At 40.3% G+C, this 20,598-nt stretch overlaps 1 protein-coding gene across 1 annotated transcript in view; it reads left to right on the top strand.

The window, feature by feature from the left end:
• Nucleotides 1-20,598, top strand: part of enpp2 (ectonucleotide pyrophosphatase/phosphodiesterase 2) — a 100,941-nt gene that overhangs the window by 12,645 nt on the left and 67,698 nt on the right. Inside the window, exons 8-11 of the mRNA XM_043688979.2 lie at nt 3,049-3,128; nt 4,501-4,620; nt 16,683-16,738; nt 17,416-17,481. Of these exons, the coding sequence (XP_043544914.1) occupies nt 3,049-3,128; nt 4,501-4,620; nt 16,683-16,738; nt 17,416-17,481 (322 nt within the window). The remainder of the gene's footprint in view (nt 1-3,048; nt 3,129-4,500; nt 4,621-16,682; nt 16,739-17,415; nt 17,482-20,598) is intronic.

The raw sequence follows: 20,598 nt of genomic DNA, 5'->3' as shown, positions 1-20,598 counted from the left end.
TAATTCTATGAACAACTGTCACATACCAATGACAGATCTGAAACTAACATGAACAGAAATTGCTGGAGAAACGCAGCAGGTCTGGCTGTATCTGTGGAGAAACGTGTTTGGAAGAAGGGCCACTGGATTTGAAATATTAACTCTGCTTTCTCTCTATAGATGCTGCCAGACCTGCTGAGTTTCTCCAGCATTTTAGATTAGATTACCTACAGTGTGGAAACTGGACCTTTGGCCCAACAAGTCCACACCGACCCTCCGAAGAGTAACCCACCCAGACCCATTTCCCTCTGACTAATGCACCTAACACTATGGGCAATTTAGCATGGCCAATTCACCTGACCTGCACATCTTTGTGATTGTGGGAGGAAATCAGAGCACCCGGAGGAAACCCACACAGATACGGGGAGAATGTGCAAACTCCACACAGGCAGTCGCCCAAGGCTGGAATTGAACCTGGGTCCCTGACGCTGTGAGGCAGCAGTGCTAAGCACTGAGCCATCACACCACCCTATGGTCTTTGTGTATCACATACCTATGTTTTAAACAATTTTTGATCTGAAATAGTATGACCCAATGATTCCCCATAAACATATTACTAAATGTTGAATATTTGAAATATTAAATTGTCAAACATTACTTTCTTTTCATGCAAATTCTGAACATAAATGCATTTTTATGTTGAAGTTATTCTCTAACTTAACTCATATATAATATTGTCACAAGAAACAGTTGTGTTAACATGTCTGATTATGCTTTCAAAGTAAAAATAAACATGAGAAATAAACATATTCCGCTTTGGTGGACTGAGAGATTTGGTTCTCTAAAGTGTGAGCCTGAATTCTTCTAACCCTGAAACTGCTTCTTTTGATACTATTTGTTTCTTTATTTCAGGCAAATCCTTGAGATAATTCTTTCTAAGCAGAAATAAGATTTGAATTAGCAGTCAACAGACCATAATGCTTCGGGTCATTCAAACTGCCTAAAAACCTGCAATTAATGAATTCTGACTTGATTCGGACTGACTCCAGCACCATGAATGGTGCATTTTTAAAAAGTGGGATGCACTCCAAATTTAGTAAATCAGCTCCATTTATGCTATAGTGCTCTGTAAATTCAGATCACTTTTAATGGTGATGTATCTATGTATGGCAAAGTACTTTAAAGTGTAATGTTTATCTTACCCTCTTTCACCAGCCCTATCCTTTAAATGGTTCACCATTGAAAAGGAATCAGCAGTTGAAATACCCACAGTCTGACACAGTTGATTTGAGGATGTCTAATTAAACTTGTTTCACTGACAGTGCAACACAAATATTTTTACTGAACACATTGGGCAGGCAGCATTATATACTGCACCATTATAGGGTGCATATCAAAATAACCTATCGGCAAAGACAAACTTTGTAGGAAACAATCGCAAAACATGGGCATCTTTTACTTTGGAAACACTCTCCCTCACACCAACAGTTCACCTCCCACTTTAAATTTACTTCAAGGGAGTATCTCTCTGCTTCAAAGAGGATGTTTCAGCAGATAATTCATTTTCAAACTTTATACCATGAGAGAAAAAGGGGGAGATATTGCTCTGATAGCAGTTTATCTTCCAAATTGTACAGTAGGATCCAGCTATTTTCTGTGGAAAGTAATTAGAGTTTCCAAGTAGGAAGGAATTAATCTCTTTAGATAAATGTGTTTTCTGACCTTATTTTCAGTTTTGTTTAATTTAATACAACATTCATAAGTAAAGTCAAACAAATCTGTGGTTTGAATCAAACCCTATACTCCTTGAAAACCTAAAAAATACAAGCTTTTGGAGAAAATCGGTTTCACTGTTTTTACTGTGACAGCATAAAAGCCTTTTGTATTTTGTTTGTTACAAAAGAGATTCTCTCAAAGTAACTGTCTTATTTTGACTATCAATAGCATTTGGAGAATTTGAGTTGCTGTGCAGATACAATGGAGTAGATTCTGATTTAATGCAATAGCATAAAATGGCTGATGGTGAATTGGCAGCCTGTTCAACATCTCTAATGACCTCAATAGAAATAAAAAACAGGAAAGGTGCAAAGTGAGTTGCTGATTTCTTCTCGCCATCCAAGGCCTCAGACACTCCTTCTAAATGAAACAGCAATTTACTTGTACATCTTCCTGTATTCACTGCTCACAATGTGGTCTCTTCTACATTATGAAGGCAAAATGTAGACCAAGTGACCACTTTGAGAAACTCCTACTCATTTCATAAGCATAACCCTGAGCTCCCTGTCAATTTTTAATTCAACTCTCCACCTTGCTTCCATTCTGACCTTTCTGTCCTTGGCCTGAGTCATTAAATCTTTTATTAATTCATCTCTCATGACTCCATCTTGACACTGACAGTCCGTTTCGTTAGTACTTCTCCCTTGTATTGGCTTTAAAACATTTCAATTTTTCTGCAGTTCTGATGAAAAGTCATCAACCTGAAATGGTCACTTGGTTTCTCCGCAAAGATGCTGTCTGACCTGTAAGGATATTTCCAGTATTTGTTTTAGTTTTTACTTCAGATTGCCATCATTTATGTGTTTTTTTTATTTATTGTGATCCCTATCGCCAGTTCTAGAAAGATGCACAAAGTTAAAATCTACTCCAGAATGTTTTATTGGTATGTTCCTTGTATTAACACAGTATAATACTATGTTGCGTATACACTTTGTCCCTGATTTTGTACTGTTGCAAGTTTTGTGCTTGATACAGAACTACCAACCTATATTCTGATGAATTGCAGATGTACATTTGAAGTGACGCTACACATCTTGCCTTCATCAAAATCTGATCAACCATTGTGCAATGATTGAAAAATAAATGCAGATGCTGAGCATTTTCAAATGTAAATGCATTTTTTTAATGCAAATTGATAATTTCAGAGAACTATATACTAAACCCATGTGATATATTTTGTCATGATTTACAGAACACCACATATTCATTTTGCTTCCCTGTAGTGATCAGTGGCATAGTGTCAATATTGTAATACACATTTTTGCAGATGGTAACAACCTTCTTTGTATTTAGGATCGTGTGGAACTCATGCCCCCTACATGAGACCAGTTTATCCGACAAAAACCTTCCCTAATATGTACACCCTTGCTACTGTAAGTGTTAAATTTTGTGAAAGTAGCAACATGCATTTTAATAGTGGTCAAATTTCTTTATTTCTGGTAAATTATTGAATTTGAAATATTGAGATTTTGGATTCTTGAATTCAAATTGAATATATTTTGATATTAGTGTGTATTTTGATATAATTTAAACTGTTCTTTTCATTTTGTGAACAAAGTGGTGGTGATTCACATGCTAGTCCTTTAGATGGATGTGCTGCATGGTGTGGTGTTGTGCTATGTTTATTTGGAAAACCTCAAGTATATTTCCCTGTTTCTGTCAAATTGGCCAATATCAGAGGCAGCAAATAAAAGTCTTCAATTCATTCAAGTGTTCCAAAGAAGGGGAGAGGAAAAACAAGAATTCATTTGCTGAAATTCACCCATACACCAAAAAAAAAGACAAGAAGTCCATGCATGAAAAGCTAACCTGTGTTTTTTCTTTTTAGCTGCTGACAAACCTGTTTCCAGCATTTTATATTTTTTCTTTCTGGTCTGATTGCTGCTTGTAGACCCTGCTGAAAGTTCATATGTGAACTTCTGGTGAGGATGGATAAGGCTTATTTGTGATGACTTGTACGTTAAATAGCTCATGTATGGGGTACCATCATACTGGAGATTTGGTGGCACATGAGGGCACGAGACTGCACAATGCTGTCAGTCCCCTCAGGAAGATAATTTTTAGAAAAAAACTATTAATAATGGAGGCTTTCAGAATCGTAATGTGCAGGTTATTTTCTTTTAAATGACACATATGACCGTACTAAGCTTAAACGAGGGCTGCAAACTAATTGGGCTTTAGAATTTAAAAAAAACTTTATTGGTAATCGTGTGCAGTCTTTTTTCTTCTTTTTGCTTTTTTGTTGAGTGCCATGTTCATGACCCTGATTTAAACTAATTTCATGATAAACAAGCCTTAATGTACAAAATAGTAGCAACCCTGTCTGCATAGGAAAAGGAAATATATGGGATTCATTAATAGCAATAGTGTTTTTGTTAATGCTGTGTCAATACCTTTTTCCCCCTCTTTTAAAATTTCAGCACATTTTATGTGCAGTATGGAGTCCAGGTTTTGAAATTAGTGAATAAGCAATACATTGGAAGCTGAAATAAGAGGAAAAAAAATGTTGGAGTATTAAACTCATTTAAACTGTTATTTTTTCTTTCCAAGCAAACACAAATGTTAGTTTTCCTGCTCTTTCCTATTACATAAATAATGTAGAAGTACAGCTTTGAATTGCAGTTCTAATTTTTGGTCTTAGATGTGTATTTTCCCTAGTGAAATTACTCAGTGTGAAAAGGTTGTGTAAATTCTAACGGGTAAAACCCACATCTAATCAATTTGCTTTGGTTTCCTCGTACAAAGGGACTTTATCCTGAATCACATGGAATTGTTGGCAACTTGATGCATGACCCTGTGTTTGATGCCAATTTCAGCCTTCGAGGTAGAGAAAAGTTGAATCCTCGATGGTGGGGAGGGCAGCCGGTAAGTTCTGAATGTGTCTAATTCTGAGGATTGGTGAGTGAAAGCAGGGCAGTTTGTCTTGTAACTGGAGTCCACTCTTACCTCTCAGTGAAAATGTTTCATTAACATGTTATAAACAACTTAAAGAAAAGGAAATAAAGGTAGCAGTATTTTGTTTTACCTGTACTCAGTGAAATATTGAAGCCACAAGTTTAAATCAACTGATTTATTATACTCTGTTTAAATACTTAATTTATTTTTTAAATTGTTCTTTCATGGTCAGTGAGTGGTAGCCATTAATTGCCTTTGAGAAGATGGTAGTGGGACACCTTTTTGAATGATTGCAGTCCATTTGGTATAAGTACATTTGCAGTTCTCTCAAGATGGGAGTTCCAGGATTTTGATCTAGTGACAGGGAAAGAATGACTATGGGGTAACCTGGTTGGCTCAGTGGTTAGCACTGCTGCTTCACAGTGCCAGGGACCTGGTTTTGAGTCCACCCTAGGGCAACTGTCTGTGTGGACTTCGCACATTCTCCCTGCGTATGCATGGGTTTCTGCCAGGTACTCTGGTTTCCACCCATCTTCTAAAGATATGTAGATTAGGTAGAATGGCCATGGGAAATTGTCTGTAGTGTGCAGGATCGGTGGATTAACCATGGGAAGTGCAGGGTTACGGGGATAGTGCTGGGGCTTGGTTTGGGTGGAATGCTCTTTGGACAGTCAGTCTAGACTTGATGGGCTGAATGCCGTCATTCTGCACTGTAGTGATTCTGTGACTGTATAGTTCTAAGTTTGGGTGGCGTGTGACTGGAGGGCAGCTTCCTGGTGGTGGTGTACCCAAATACATGTTGCCCATGTCCTTCAACGTGATGAAGTTGCATGTTTGGAAGGTGCTGTCAAAGGAGCCTTGTTGAGTTGCTACAATACACATTGCTGGTACTGTGTGTCAGTAGGCGGAGGGAGTGAATGTTGGGAATGGGAATATGAGCAAAGTAGACTGCTTTGCTTTGCCTGAGATGATGTTGAGCTTTTTTTTGTATGTCACTGGAACTACACTCATTCAAGCAAGTGGAGAGTATTCCATCACACTGCTGACAAAGTTCTTGCTGTATGACTCTTTGACTTGTGTGTTATAGATGTTGACCTGCCGAACTGTGCTTGCAGCCACGGTTTTTAATATGGCTGATCTAGTTTCTGGTCAACAGTAACCCCCAGGATGTTCATAGTGGGGAGTTCAATGATAGTAATGCCTTTGAATACTAAGGGGTGATGGTTAGATTCTCTCTTGTTGAAGATGGTCAGCTTCAGTATCTGACAAATCATGAATGGTGCAATCATCTATGCACATCCTCGCTTCTGACCCTGTGATGGGGTGGGGGAGGGGAGAGAAGCGGGGTGCATGATTGATGGAGCAGCTGAAAACGTTTGAACCTTGAACAGTACTCCGAGGAACTGCTTGATCTTTATGCATTGATAGCACTCACTGTCTGAGACAACAAGCCTATGGGTCTCCAGCTCCATTCAAAGTTTCAGTGGAATCTCGCTGGCACATTAATGCTACTCTGTCAAAGATCTTTTCATTTAGATGAGAGGTTGAACCGAGGCTCCAGTTATCCACTTCATGGATGTCACAGTTCCTCTGGAACAATACAGAGAAAATCAGGGCATATTTCCTGGTGCTCTTGGCAACAATTATCCCTTAACCAATATCATGAAAGAAAGACAGACTGTTAAACCATTAATCTTGTTGTTTGTGCAACATTATTGTTTGTGAACAGGCTGCCATGTTTCCTACATTTCAGAATTACTCAGCTGTCTGTATAAACCTCAGTTATGAAAAGAATCATAGGTACAAGTTCTTTCTGGAAAGGAATTTCATAATTTTAATACATTCTGTTTGCATGCATGCATGTATTCCAGATCAGGATACATTTTCATACATGATTTATGTAATCACTGCACTTCCTGATTGCATGGTGCTTGTAAGAGGAAGGATTGAAAGCATACAGTTTCTGCGCTGTGAACAGTGTGGCTTGAAGGGACGGGAGGGAACGAACATTAAAGCAGCTGCTTTGGCTTTGGTCATTAGTTTGGGGTGAGTTAGATTTGAACTCAATGGGAGGGGAACTTTGACTGAGGTGTCATTCCTCGTAACCTGTGGGTGAACTGCAGTTTTGAGAGCATACTTGGCGATTTGTGGGTCTCCAAGAATGGACTGCAGACTTTGTGGTATTTCCACAGCTGCAGGCAGAGGTCAGATATTACGTGACATGTTTGATATTTTGGGGGTGGGATCTGTATTTTGCCAGAGATGGGAGTGCATGTGCAGGTCAGTGTGAGTGACCTTTCTTTCTCACTGGGAAAGGACTGAGCTTATTGTCCATACCATGAAAATTGTCAGGTTGCCAGAACTCTTGCTGTCAGTTGTCCAGAATGGCTGGATGTGTGGACATGAGCAAAATATATGTTAGGGGGTCTCTCCTCATTCTAAATCCCAAAGCTATTGTTGTCTATCCATTAGAATTTATAATGTGCATGTGAGACATGATGTTAAATTGACCCACCTTTATTTCACCTCAAGTGGCAGCGTTTGGGGTTTTACTCAGTGAGGTTAGATATTTTGTCTTCTCTGTTTGAGTGGAAATGTAGTGGAGCAGATTGTCCACCTTTTATAAAAACCGATGGATTTTCATTTTATTGGAACTCCCTCCTCTTACCATTCTGTGATCCATTAATGTTACATCCCACTGGTGATGGTAGCTATGATAATGGCTATGAGACAATGATTGTCAATAGATTTACTGGAATGAGCAACTGGGTCTCTCATTTCAGTTGAAACAAAGTTCTCTCAGCAGAATTGGATGCTTCCTGGCTTTGGGAGCAAGTGATGACTGCAGATGTTGGAGAGTCAGAGTCGAAAAGTGTGGCACTGGAAGAGCACAGCTGGTCAGGCAACATCCAAGGAGCAAGAGAGTCGACTGCTGTTTTAAGGCTATGTGTAGAATTTACACCAGTTTAGAACATCTATTCTTGTTGTAATTGACTGGGGAGGATGGTTGACTGGGGAAGATGGATCTATCCTCTTAACTATAGACTGGGAATAGTTGAAATGCCAGCAGAGAGTAGGGCTGTTGTCAAGAGCAGCATTGATTATTTAACTCAGATATACCCTGAAAGACAATGGACTGAACTTTCCTGATTCTCAGCATAAGATCAACTGCTGAAGACAGACCAAGCTTGAGATGACTAAGAATTGGTATTATAGGAGCCTGTCCTTCTCCAAGCTAATAGTAATTGAGATTTGTCCACAGAAGACCATGCACATTGTAGCACTGGTCACCATTTCCTATTGGCAGTCATCAAAGCCACTTCTTCTCCTCTGGTAGTTTTCTGTGGAAAGTAGCTGTCCACTATCCATCTTGGGTTACTCATGACTACTATTAAAAGGTATAGTCAATTCCTGAATAATGATTCTCTGGAGCAAAGGGTTTCATCTCCTTCATGCGATTTCCCTAGGTGCAGGGTATCATTGATCACACCTCCGTGAACATCAAGGAAGTCATTGTTTAGCCAGTGAGAGCCATCAACAGGAAGGAATTCCACTACCTAAATGGCCAAGTGGTTTGTGACAACAAGAGCTTCCTCCTTCTTGCTGTGGCAGTCCAGATCACTGCAGCTCTCCATGCCCCTCCTCACATCTAGGGGATGAGGGAAATAAGACCATAAGATATTGGAGCAGACTAGGTCATTTGGCCCATCAAATCTGCTCTGCCGTTAGATCATTTGAAGAGATGGCTACTTTTCCGTTCTGAGATGAAGGCACAGTGGTGCAATAATCAAAGGTATCTGTTCACTTGGACAGACACCGAGAGGGTTAATGGGTTTCAGAAGATTAATATTAGGTGCCCAGACTGGTTCCCTGGAGTACATCCGGCAAGGGCCTTAGACATTGTAACGATTTACTGCTCTCTGTTAAACATGGCCTTCCAGAGAAAGTGAGGCTCCGAAATGAAACAGCTTATCAGAGGAAGGTGAAGAAGAGGAGCAAGAGGAAAATCTAGAAGGCAGAGATGGTCTGGCTGGAGAAGTAGCCAAGCTTGACAGGGTGCTTGAGGATGTATTTAACATGTTGTTAGGCATTTTATTGGAGTTCCTTTAATAGTATAGTCTGGAACTCCCTGTTCTGAGAGAGCACTTCCACTGAAGATGGATCTTGCAACTTCCTGACCTTTATTGCTACTGAAGACTTGATATACTGAAGATATGAAATTTTATTGCCACTGTTCATAGACCCTTGCAGCCTTTATAATTTCTTCCTGCTTCTCCTATACAACAATAATAAAAGAATGCTCACCCATCAGACTTCATGTGATGGTATTTACATGGTGCTCCAAAAATGTGCAAACCTTCAAGTGAAAAAGACTAAGTGATCAACTCTGTGGTCTGTCCATTTTGGTGCCCAATTTTAACCACTTCCACATGGTAGAGCTTTTGCAGCCTTGAATGAGGTGGCTCCAGTTTGCTCACTGATCTCTGGTTGCAGTTGAAGTGCACATGGCAGCTGTCCTTGTGATACAGGTGCTAGTGGGGGCATCTTCAGAAGCTACTACATTGCTGTTATTACAGAGGTAGCCTCTACCATTGGACCCTTGCTGAGATGTATTCCTTATGTCAGAGGGACCAAGAAGGCCATTGATATCTATGTTCCATCAGTGCCCCTGACTGATAAAGGCCATATAGTGAAACTTGTGTCCTGAATGTCAGTATGCAATTCTTACTGCAGACATTACTTTGAATAGTGATGGTGAATATGTAGATCTAATTGTTTTGATCTTCCTGCATGTGGGAGATGCAAGAAGAGATCTTCGGATGTCTTAAAGAGCAAGACCTACTCTGTGTGTATTGAGACTTCCTAATACAGCATGTTGCACTCATCACTTCAGTTCCCAATTCATTAGCTGCTGGTTGGCTGCCCAATGTGCCCCTGATGCAATTAGCCGTATATCCCTGTGAACGTCATGGTCTTTGCTACTCCCTCGCACCGATTAGGACTTGGAAATCCTGTCCCTGGGAGACATTAGCCTAATGTCTAGAAATTCGAGTCATTATATTGTCTGCCTTAGTGACTGTGGGCGATAAATATTGAGGAGGGCATGAAGAAGTCATGGCGTTTTCTTCCGTTGGTCCCATGGTAATCACCTGAATAACACACACCAGTTTCATATTTTATCACAAAGACAGCTTCCCTGATAGTGTTGCCTTTCCTTAGTACTGCAATCTACCATGAACCTGAAATTAAAATACAACAGAGGAGAAAGGTTTAATACAGTCCCAGTGAGGAGCAACAAGGATGTAATAAAAGCAAGAAATGACTAATTAGATGGAAGCAAACAGAGACTCAAATTCCTAATAAACACGGAAGCAATTCACCCATGCCTTTGTGGTCACTGCACAGAACATTGGTTTCATATACACAGGAGATTTAGAGTAAAGTAGAAACACGAAAGTGGATGCGTGAACCTTACTGAGAAGGCAGTAATTCAGCTCAGTAGTATTGATAGCATTGTTGTTACAGTTGAGTATTTGGAAAATTATGAGATGATTTCTGGTTTAAAGATTTGCAGTTATTTGGTCTTACAAACTTATTAATAAGTGACAAGGTACATGTCACAAAGCTGGCATGAAATGGGTAATGGGGCAATGTAAGTGATTGTGGTTTATGGTTCAAAGTTTGTGTTATTCTGGATTACCAGATGCGATGAGAGTGACTGTCTTTGACATCAAGGCAACGTTTGACCAACTATTGCACCAAACAGTCATAGTAAAATTGAAGGCACTGAGAATCTCTCCATTGCTTGGAGTCATACTTGGCACAAAGGAAGATGGTTTTGGTTATTGGAGATCATTATGCATGAGGTCTTCAGGTTAGTGACCAAGACCCACCCATCTTCAGATGCTTCCCTCCATTATACGGTGAGAATTGGAGACATTTACCAATGGTTGTATCACATTCAGTGGCAAATGCAGCTCCTCAGATATTGAAGCAATTTAGAGACAGCAAGACCTGGACAACATTGAGATTTGGCTGATAACTGGAAGGAATACTAGTGCCCACACAGTCAAAGGCTCCAACAAAGCAAGACTGCAACCATCTCCCTGTGGAACTACCACTGCTACATTCTCCCACTTTCAACTTTGGGGAGTTACCATTAATCAGAATCTGAACTGGACTAGCTGTGTGAATACTTTGGTTTCTAGAGCAAGTGAAAGGAATTTTGCGTGAGTAACTGATCTTCTGATGTCCCACTGCCTGTCTATCATCGACAAGGCACAAGTCAGCAGTGTGATGGAATACCTTTCACTTGCTTGAATGGGTGGAGCTCAAACAATAATCAAGAAGCTTACACCATCCAGCAAAATTCAGGCTGCTTGAATGGCACTAGTCTGTGCCTTCACCATTCACTTCTTTCACCGCTAATGCTTAGTGGCAGATACAGGATGCACTGCAACCTATTTGGAGACCACCTTCCAAACCTATGCCCTCTAACACCCAGGCATACAATCACTAGCTACATGGAAGTCTGCAAGTTCCTTTCTAAACCATATACTATTCTGGCTTGGAAGATTATTGCCATTCCCTCACTGTTGTTGGCTCAATCCTGGAATTATCTTCCTGATGGTACATTAAGTTGCAGCAATTCAAGAAGGTTGTTCATAATCTTCTTCTCAAAGGGGTTTAGGTTTGTGCAATAAATGCTAGTCTCACTAACAAGGTTTACATCCTATGAACAATTTGAAAATAAATACTGTGGAATTTTCTTATGCCAATATTGTTTCCACCAGGCACTCACAGGAACTTACATATTTACAAAGCACGGCATGCATGGTATATCATTTTATATCTATCATTAGGATAACTCATGCTTTTCAGTGCATAGTATGTTATAAGATGTTCTTGTAAAGTCCCCAGTTTTTAGCAGCACTTATCAATGCAGTATCTTTCAATTTGTTGCTACACAGGGCTCCAAAACCTCCATGTCAGACAATAGTCCCTGTTCCAATCTGGCAGGAGTGTTTTTACTGCTTGTGATACAGTCTGTTCGACAAGACGAAGCTAAACATAGGTCTCTTTACTTCAACCAGGAGCTCATTGAATAGTGGAGCAGACTTGATATTCCAAATGCTCCAGTTCTGCTCCTACACCTTATCTTCAGTATTGCTTTTGTTGCTGATCTGTACTTCCAACTTCAATTACTCTCTCCTCTTATTCCCAGTTTAATCCTTACATCCACAGCCAACAGTGTGCAAACCATACTGATTTTAAACTTCAAAGATGTTCTTCCCTTAACTTTCTGCAGTCTAGGTGTCTGAAAAATTACATTACTAGCATCTAACCATGACTGCTTCCTCTGTTTTTCAGCCCATGTGACTCTTCCATTTGGAGATTTTTGCTCATGTAATCTCTTTTTGCAGACTGCTGATTGATATTTGTATATGATCCAACACTCAACCTCTGACTATAGAAAAAAAAAACTGATCATAGTTTATTCAACCCATCAACTGATTATTAAGAACTTCTAACTCAATGTTTTTCTTTTTTCTTGTTTAGTTTAGCATTATAATGAAACTCACTAATTTTTCAGTTTCTGATTTAAATAAAACATTGTCTTCTCCTTTCAAGAGTTGATGGAATTATATTCTGCTCTTGTATTTTCAAGTTTCATTTTGGATTTTAAGCTGTTGCTTTCGGACACTTTATTTTGGGAGGTTTATTAATCCCAAATATTTGGGATATTTTGTAGTTTTAAGATTGTTCTCTACAATATATAGAATAAGGCAGCACGTTGGCTCAGTGATTAGCACTGTCGCGTCAGAATGCCAGGAACCTGAGTTTGATTCCACATTCAGCTGACTGTCTGTGTATAGGTTAGATTCCCTACAGTATGGAAACAGGCCCTTCGGCCCAACAAGTCCATGCCGACCTTCTGAAGAGTAACCCACCCAGACCCATTCCCTGACCTAATATTTACCCCTGACTAATGCATCTAACACTATGGGCAATTTAGCACAGCCAACTCACCTGGCCAGCACATCTTTTTGCATTGTGGGAGGAAACCGGAGCACCCGGAGGAAGCCCACGCAGACACTGGGAGAATGTGCAAACTCCACACAGACAGTGGCCGGAGGTGGGAATCGAACACGGGTCCCTGGTGCTGTGAGGCAGCAGTGTTAACTACTGAGCCACCGTGCCACCCTTAAAGATAGGGGCATAGTGACTTCCCCACTCCCCTACATCCTTCACTCCCATACCTCCCATTTAATCTCGTTACCTTTGAGCAAGTGATCGTTGAGATCCATTGGATTCTGCCTGCTGAATGGAGCAGTGTGAAATCTGATGAAACCATGAATGCCACGTCTATGTGTGTGTGTAGGTTAGGCGGATTGGCAAAGATAAGTTATCCGTAACATCTAGGGATGTGCAAGCGAGATGGGTTAGCCATGGTAAATGTGAGGTTGTGGGGGTCTGGGTCCAGGTGGGATGCTGTTTACAGGGTTGGTGCAGACTTGTTGGGCTGAATGGCCTCTTTCTGCACTGTAGGGATTTTATGGTTCTAAAGCAGTCTTTGTTGTGCTCTTCTTTTATGCTTTACTGTCCTTTGGATTTTGCTGTTGTAGCAGCGTCATTCCAGATGTCAATAACTGTCTGAGTAGACCAAAGGTTGTAAAAGGAAAGAATTGGAATGGCTACAATTGATATTCTGATAAAAGATTTATGTTGGCAGGCCAGACCTGAGGTTAAATCTCGATTTGACACACTATGGTGCAGAGAGCTGCCTGTAAAAGTGTCTCTGAGCAGAGACTGCGGTTTTTCAGCCTGAACTTTCTTCTATATTGACTGAGAATATCAAGTGGATGCAAGAATCTAATGACGTGAGAAAATACAAGGGCTGGAATTTCATGCCTATGTGTGTGTCAGAGCGGAGGTAAGGGTATTTAAAAAAGGTTGAAGGGACTCCATTCTAGGATTCCCACTCCCACTTGCATTTCTGGGAATTTTATCAGCGCTGAGTGACAAGCTCATATGCAGCAATCCCAGCTTTGCTTTTCCGTCGTATGGATGGGTGTTTTAGAGCCTCCACAAGATTCGTGGAGTTGGGCATAGCTGGTTCAGAGTCTTAGTTCATGTCACCTCAGAGGATTCGTGAATCTTGGGGGAAGTCTATTGTGGAGTCAGGACAGATGCTTTTAAAAGATTTTGCTAAATGTAACTGTCACAATTAGATGTTGTATGATGAGTTAAGTATGTTTGAATGAAGTAATTTGATAATAAGACACTGTCTTTAATGGAGAAAGTGAGGACTGCAGATGCTGGAGATCAGAGCTGAGAATGTGTTGCTGGAAAATCCGATGTGATTCCTGAAGAAGGGCTCATGCCCGAAACATCGATTCTCCTGCTCCTTGGATGCTGCCTGACCTGCTGCGCTTTTCCAGCAACACATTTTCAACACTGTCTTTAATGGATGAGTGATCATTAAATTGACCAGCATTATGTAATTGTCCAGAAGGGGTAATGTAGAAAGGACAGTTATGTGTTAAAGTTTATTGAGAATCTGATGTGATACGTTGATGCTGTGTGCTTTCATCTTTATGTTGATTTGAGGTCCAGACATCTTTTGAAACACTTTTCCAATATCCAGTTTAGACAGAATTCAGTAGCCCCATGACGAAATAGGGAAACCTTTTGAAATGATCAGGAAAATGTCAAAATAAACAAACGTCAATTCAAACACCTCTTTAAAAAGGGCTTAATCCTATTAACTGCTGAAAAGACTATCAAAATAAACAGCAATCAAAAATCACTTCAAAGAAACATAATCCTCAAAAGTTGATTAAACTGCCAATCAAACATAGCTCAATGTTCCCTTGATAGCTGTGTAAACAAACCCTAGAGAATTAAATCACTTAATGAGGGTTGGAATTCATCCAAGCATTTAAAATTGAATACCATTGCAGAATTATATAAACAACAGCTCTATAGCTGCAAACGTTGAAACTTTTGAACAAGGCTGAACAGACGGCTTTCTTATGAACTTTCTCAAAAGTAGAACAGACAGTTGGACTGTTAGTCAAGGATGTCAGCCATCAGTTGAATTATGGCTAAGGTGGCTACTAGACAGCCACAGAACTGGACAATATCCCAATGAACAAATGGGGGCCTTTTGAGCTAGCTTGCTTAGACATCCTCCTTCGTCCTTTCCTACCATGAGCTTCCAGAAGCATTAGCCCCCAGTTCAAGACCATTTCTATTCTCCCACAAAAACATACCATGGGAGGGCACTGTTGGGCAGGAGGTTGGGAATCAGAAGACCCAGTTCTCAACTTGAGGATACATTGGGCTGAAGTATTTGTGTTGTAGGTAGGGGAGATTATCACTCAGGTTAATTTATGATTTTATCTAGATTGGCTCATAACATCTGTCGATCTGGTAATTATTGGACTAACCACATAAATGCCGTGGTAACTAACCCAGATCAGAGGCTGGATATTGAGTCAATGCCTCAACAACTAACTCCCTAAAGATTCTATTACTTTAAAAGCACAAGCTAGCCATGTGATGGAATATTTGACAATTCCTTGAATGACTGCTGATCCAACAGCACTTCTGTTTTTTTAAAATATTTGATTTGATTCATTACTGTCACAGTGAAAAGTATTGTTTTGTGCGCTAACCAGACAAACCATTCCTAAGTACAACAGGTATTATAACAGAGTGCAGAATATAGTATTACAGTTATGTAGAAGGTATAGAGAAATTTCAGCTCTGATATATAGGATGTCCATTCATAAGTCGAATAACAGGGAAGGAGATGTTCTTAAATCCTTTGGTACATATTTTCAAACTTTTGCATCTTCTGTCTAATAGAAGAGGGTGGACAAGTATAATGAGGATAACTTGAGACTCACACATTTCAGTGCAACAAAAACACAAATTGCTGGAAAGCCTCAGCAGGTCTGGCAGTATTTGTGGAGAGAAAGCAAAGTTTCGGGTCCAGTGACCCTTCTTCAGAGCTCAAGGTAGCTAGGAAAAGGACTGTTTGTGCAGAAGATGGGGAGTGGGGGGAGAGTAACGATTGGTAGAAATATAGCCCAAAAAGAGAGAAACACAGTTGGACAGACAAAAGGAGTGACTAAAGGTCAATTTGGGGGAAAAAGCTACTAATGGAGACAATTAGTGGCTGACGATGGGTAATGTGTGTTAACAGCCTGTGTAATGACAAGGCTTGGTATGGGGATGGGGAAAGCATGGGGAAAAGGTGTTCAAGCCCTAAAATTGGTGAACTCGATATTAAATTCTGAAGGGTGCAGGGTTCCCCAAGTGGAAAACGAGGCACTATTCTTCCAGCTTTGTGAAGTGGTCACCCAGTCAGATTTTCCAGCAATTTCTATTTTTGTTTCAGATTTCCAGCATTTGCAGTTCTTTTTTTTTGTTTACACTTCACGGCAAAGCAGTTTCCCCTTGACCAGCAATCCACCCATCACCTTACAGTGCACCAGTGATGGAGGAAATGGTTATGTCTGTGTGTGCACCATCTACAGAATGTGCTGCAACAAATTGCCAAGAGTTCTTTGACAACATCTCTCAAACATGCTACCTTTTAGAGGGCCAAGAGCAGTAGGCGTTTGGAAACATCACCATCTCCAAGTTCTACTTCAAATCACACACTATTCTGACAAGGAAATGAATCCGCACAGTGCTCTTTTTGTCATGGCTCTGCCAAAATCCTGGAACTCCCTCCTTAACGCTGGAGAACTTAAAGCAATGATTCAAGAAAGAACCCACAACCAGCACCTCAAGGGAATCAGTGATGGGGAACACATGTTGGCCTTGCTAGAAACTCGGTATCTCAAGAATACATTTTTAAAAATGGTGTTAGAGTAAATTTGAACATACACATTTTTGCAATGTATGAAATGGCTTACTTTTCTCACTTTCCTTAACAGGTATATGTAATCTTAGTACTTTTTTTTAATTTTTCTAAATTGGAATTTATTCTAACTTGATTTCTCATGTCCTGCTAGATCTGGGTGACTACTGTCAATCAAGCTGTGAAAGCTGGTACATTTTTTTGGCCTGTGTAAGTAATAGTTTTAATCAATTGCTTTCAACACCAAATGTATTGGTGGGCTAGAGGTGTCTTGAAATGACTAACTGATTAAATAATTAAATTAAATGAAGTTAAACATAGCAGAGACATCTGTTGTCTTTAGTGTTGTTGTTCTGTTGTATTGTTTTCTCTCCTGTTCAATTAGGTGAGTAAAGTCTTTTACTGACATGCCAGGAAAAAAATATTTCATTAATCTTCTTGATGTCAGCCAGCAGCACTAACTACTACGTGTGTGACCCTTGGCGTATTATGTCCCTGTAGAATTAGGCTTGTCGACATGGTTTTGCTTCAAAGCTGCACGATGTGAAATATTTTTAGCCCTTTGTTTCACTTCCTGATATGATTGCACTTTACTTTAGGTTAACTCTGTTTTATGTTTTCTCTGACTCATTGTCTGTAACTTGGTTGCTTTGCAGTCTGCCCACTTTGTTTTACTTGTTCTATTCTCAGATATTTGCAATCACTCTCTCCTCTGTCACTTTTCTGTTGCTCAAAAAAAGATAGAGATTGATCTTTGACCCTATTAAGTGTTTAGTTTCAGGGTAATTGGTTGTTTTTCCAGTAACGTACTTTAAAGCTAGGTGTAAAATCAAATTTTTTGAAATCTGGATAAATGAAATGCAATGTGATTTTTTTTCTGATTACAGCATCATTCCCCATGAGCAAAGGGTATTCACAATACTTCAATGGTTGAAGTTGCCAGATAATGAAAGGTAAATATTACTCATATTTGCACTTTAAAGTTAACCCGTGGGTTTTTTGTTTACGGAATTGTAACTTTTTTGCAATGGAATCAAAAATGATAAAGCCAGCATTTCCTAACTTTGCATTTTAAGAAATATGTAAAATATCTGCGTGGTTAGTTTAATACTGAGGACCTTGTTATGAGCATTAGACTAACTTAAGGTAAAATAATCAATTCTGCTAAATAAATTGAAAGTAACAGGATTCTGTCTAGTTTTTCTAGAGAGCATGCAATTTCCAATTATAATTATGAAAGAAGGAATAAGGGAATCAGTGGCATAGTGATATTGTCACTGGGCTAGTGATCCAGAGACTCAGTCATTGCTCTGAGGACATGACTTTAATTCAACCACAACCGATAGAGAAATTTGAATTTAATCTGGAATTGAAAACTTATCTGCTGGAGATCATGAATCACTGTTGATGGTTATAAAACAACCATTTGGATGACTAATGCCCTTTCTGGAAAGAAAATCTGCTATCTTTACCCTCTTGTAACTCTGCATCCATAGTAATATATGTGACTCTGACTCTTAACAGTCCTGTGAAATGGCCTAGCTACCCACTCATTTGTAGCTAACCATGACAAAGCCTAAATACTAGAATGAAACTAAATGGATCACCCAGAAATGATCAAGGTGCTGAAAGGAATGATGGCACGCAAGTCCTTGTGGATTCTGTGCAGTCCTCTTGTGCCAGAATGGGAAGGGCTGTCTCACAGACTAGTCGAACAACAGCCCAACATTGTCTGTCTGTAAGATATGATTCCATGAGAATGACTGTGTCCCAGACACCACCATCACCAATACTGGATATGTCCTGATGCACTATCAGATTGGATCCAACAGAAGTGGCATCACAATGGTAAACCTTTGGTAGGGAATTGCTTTGGCATTCCTCAACATTGACTCTGGGCCCCATGAAGTCTCATGGTATCAGTCAGACAGGAGCATTACCACCTACCACACCCCTTGGTTGATGAATCAGTTTTCCTCTGTTGAACACCACGTTGTGAGATGGCACTAAGGGTGGCAAGCACATGGAATGTACACTGGATGGGGGAACTTCAGTTTCCATTTCAAAGAGTGGTACAGCTGTACCACTGAGGACAAAGCTGGCCCAATCATGAAATCATAGAAATGTACAGCACGGAAACGGACCCTTCGGTCCAACACACCCATGTTGACCAGATATCCTAAACTAATCTAATCCCATTTGCCAGCACTTGACCCATATCCCTGTACACCCTTCTTATTCATATACCCATCCAGATGCCTTTTAAATGTTGCAACTGTACCAGCCTCCACCACTTCTTCTGGCAGCTCATTCCATACACACACCACCCTCTGTGTGAAAAGGCTGCCCCTTAGGACCCTTTTAAATTTCTCCCCTCTTACCGTAAACCCATGTCCTCTGGTTCTAGACTCCCTCATCCCAGAGAAAATTTACCCTATCCATGCCTCTCATGACTTTATAAATCTCTATACAGTCATCCCTCAGCCTCCAACTTCCCAACCTGTTCAACCTCTCCCTATAGCTCAAACCCTCAATCCCTGGCAACATCATTGTAAATCTTTTCTGTACCCTTTCACATTACATAATATCCTTCCAATAGGAAGGAGACCAAAATTGCACACAATATTCCAAAAGTGGCCCAACCAGTGTTCTGTACAGCTGCAACATGGCCTCCCAACTCCTATAGTCAATGCTCTGACCAACAAAGGAAAGCATACCAAATGCCGCCTTCACTATTCTATCTACTGCTATTCCGCTTTCAAGGAGCTATGAACCTGCACTCCAAGGTCTGTTTGTTCAGCAACACTCCCCAGGATCTCACCATTAAGTGTGTAAAGCTGTTAGACTGGGGCTGAGGCAAGTGGTAAAGACCTGACAAGAGGGAAAATATACTTGACTTCATCCTCTTCAACTTACTTGTAGCAGATAGATCTGTTCATGAGTGATCACTGCTCAGTTCTTCTGGATGAAGATACCCTTCGTCATGCAGTATGGCACTACCGTCTGCTGCTGAATATCTGCTGCTACATTTCAAATGTGGTTAAAATTGGCCATCCATGCAACCAGTCGACCTTCAATAGCAGTAGCCTTGTATTCAACCACAATCTGCAGCCTCATGGCCTAGGATAACCCCACTCCACCATTATCATCAAGCAATGGTTCCATGAAGAATTCAGGAGGATCTGCAAAGAGAAGCACCAGGCAAACCTATAATGAGTGTCATCCTGGTAAAAGCTACAGCTCAGGACAACTTGCTAGTCAATCAGTGTAAGCAACAAGTGATGGAAATAAGTGATCATATGACTAACTGGTAAAGTCTAAGGTCTGCTGTCTTGCCATAGTCAATTGTGAATGGTGTTGGACAATTGGGGATCCACAAATATCTTCACCACATCAATGCAAAAGTCCAAACTAAAGGGTTTGCACCCATCTTGATGATCTATCTTGGCTTTCTCCTGAGGTGTCCAGCATGATGGAAACCAGTCTTCAACCAATTCAGTTTTCTCATATGTGATATCAAGAAGGAACTGAAAGCACAATATACTGCCCTGGGCCAAGATAACATTCTGGCAATAGTATTGAGATTGTGCTCCAAAACCAACTACATCCTGAGCAAAGCAGATCCAGAACAATTATAACATCGATGTCTACCTGGCAGAGTGAAGAAGTGTCTGCATATGTCCTGTCTACATAAAGCAGCACAAATTCAAACAGGAGTAATACTGCCCCATCAGTCTACTCCCGATTGTCAGCAAATGGATGCAAGGTTTCATTAACAGTGTGATTAAACGGCAAGTACTCAACCTTAACCAGCTCACTGCTCAATTCCATGATGCCCACTCAATTCCTGATCTAATAGAAGTTTGGTCCAAACATGGAAAGAAGAGCTGAACTCGAGGGGAAATGAGTGTGGCTGCCCTTGACGCTAGTTGGTCAAGTGTGGCATCAAAGAGTCCTAGGAAAACTGGAGTCAGTTGGAATCAGGGTAAACTCTCCACTGGAAAGAGTCATACTTAGCATAAGTGCAGGTGATTGTAATTATGAATAGAATAACTATAATGTGAAAACAA

The sequence above is a fragment of the Chiloscyllium plagiosum genome, unplaced genomic scaffold (assembly GCF_037043375.1).
Source record: "Chiloscyllium plagiosum isolate Xiang-an unplaced genomic scaffold, Cpla_swu_hap1 HiC_scaffold_4, whole genome shotgun sequence".
In the NCBI taxonomy this organism is placed as follows: domain Eukaryota; kingdom Metazoa; phylum Chordata; class Chondrichthyes; order Orectolobiformes; family Hemiscylliidae; genus Chiloscyllium; species Chiloscyllium plagiosum.
This window is presented reverse-complemented; position numbering and strand designations above follow the sequence as displayed.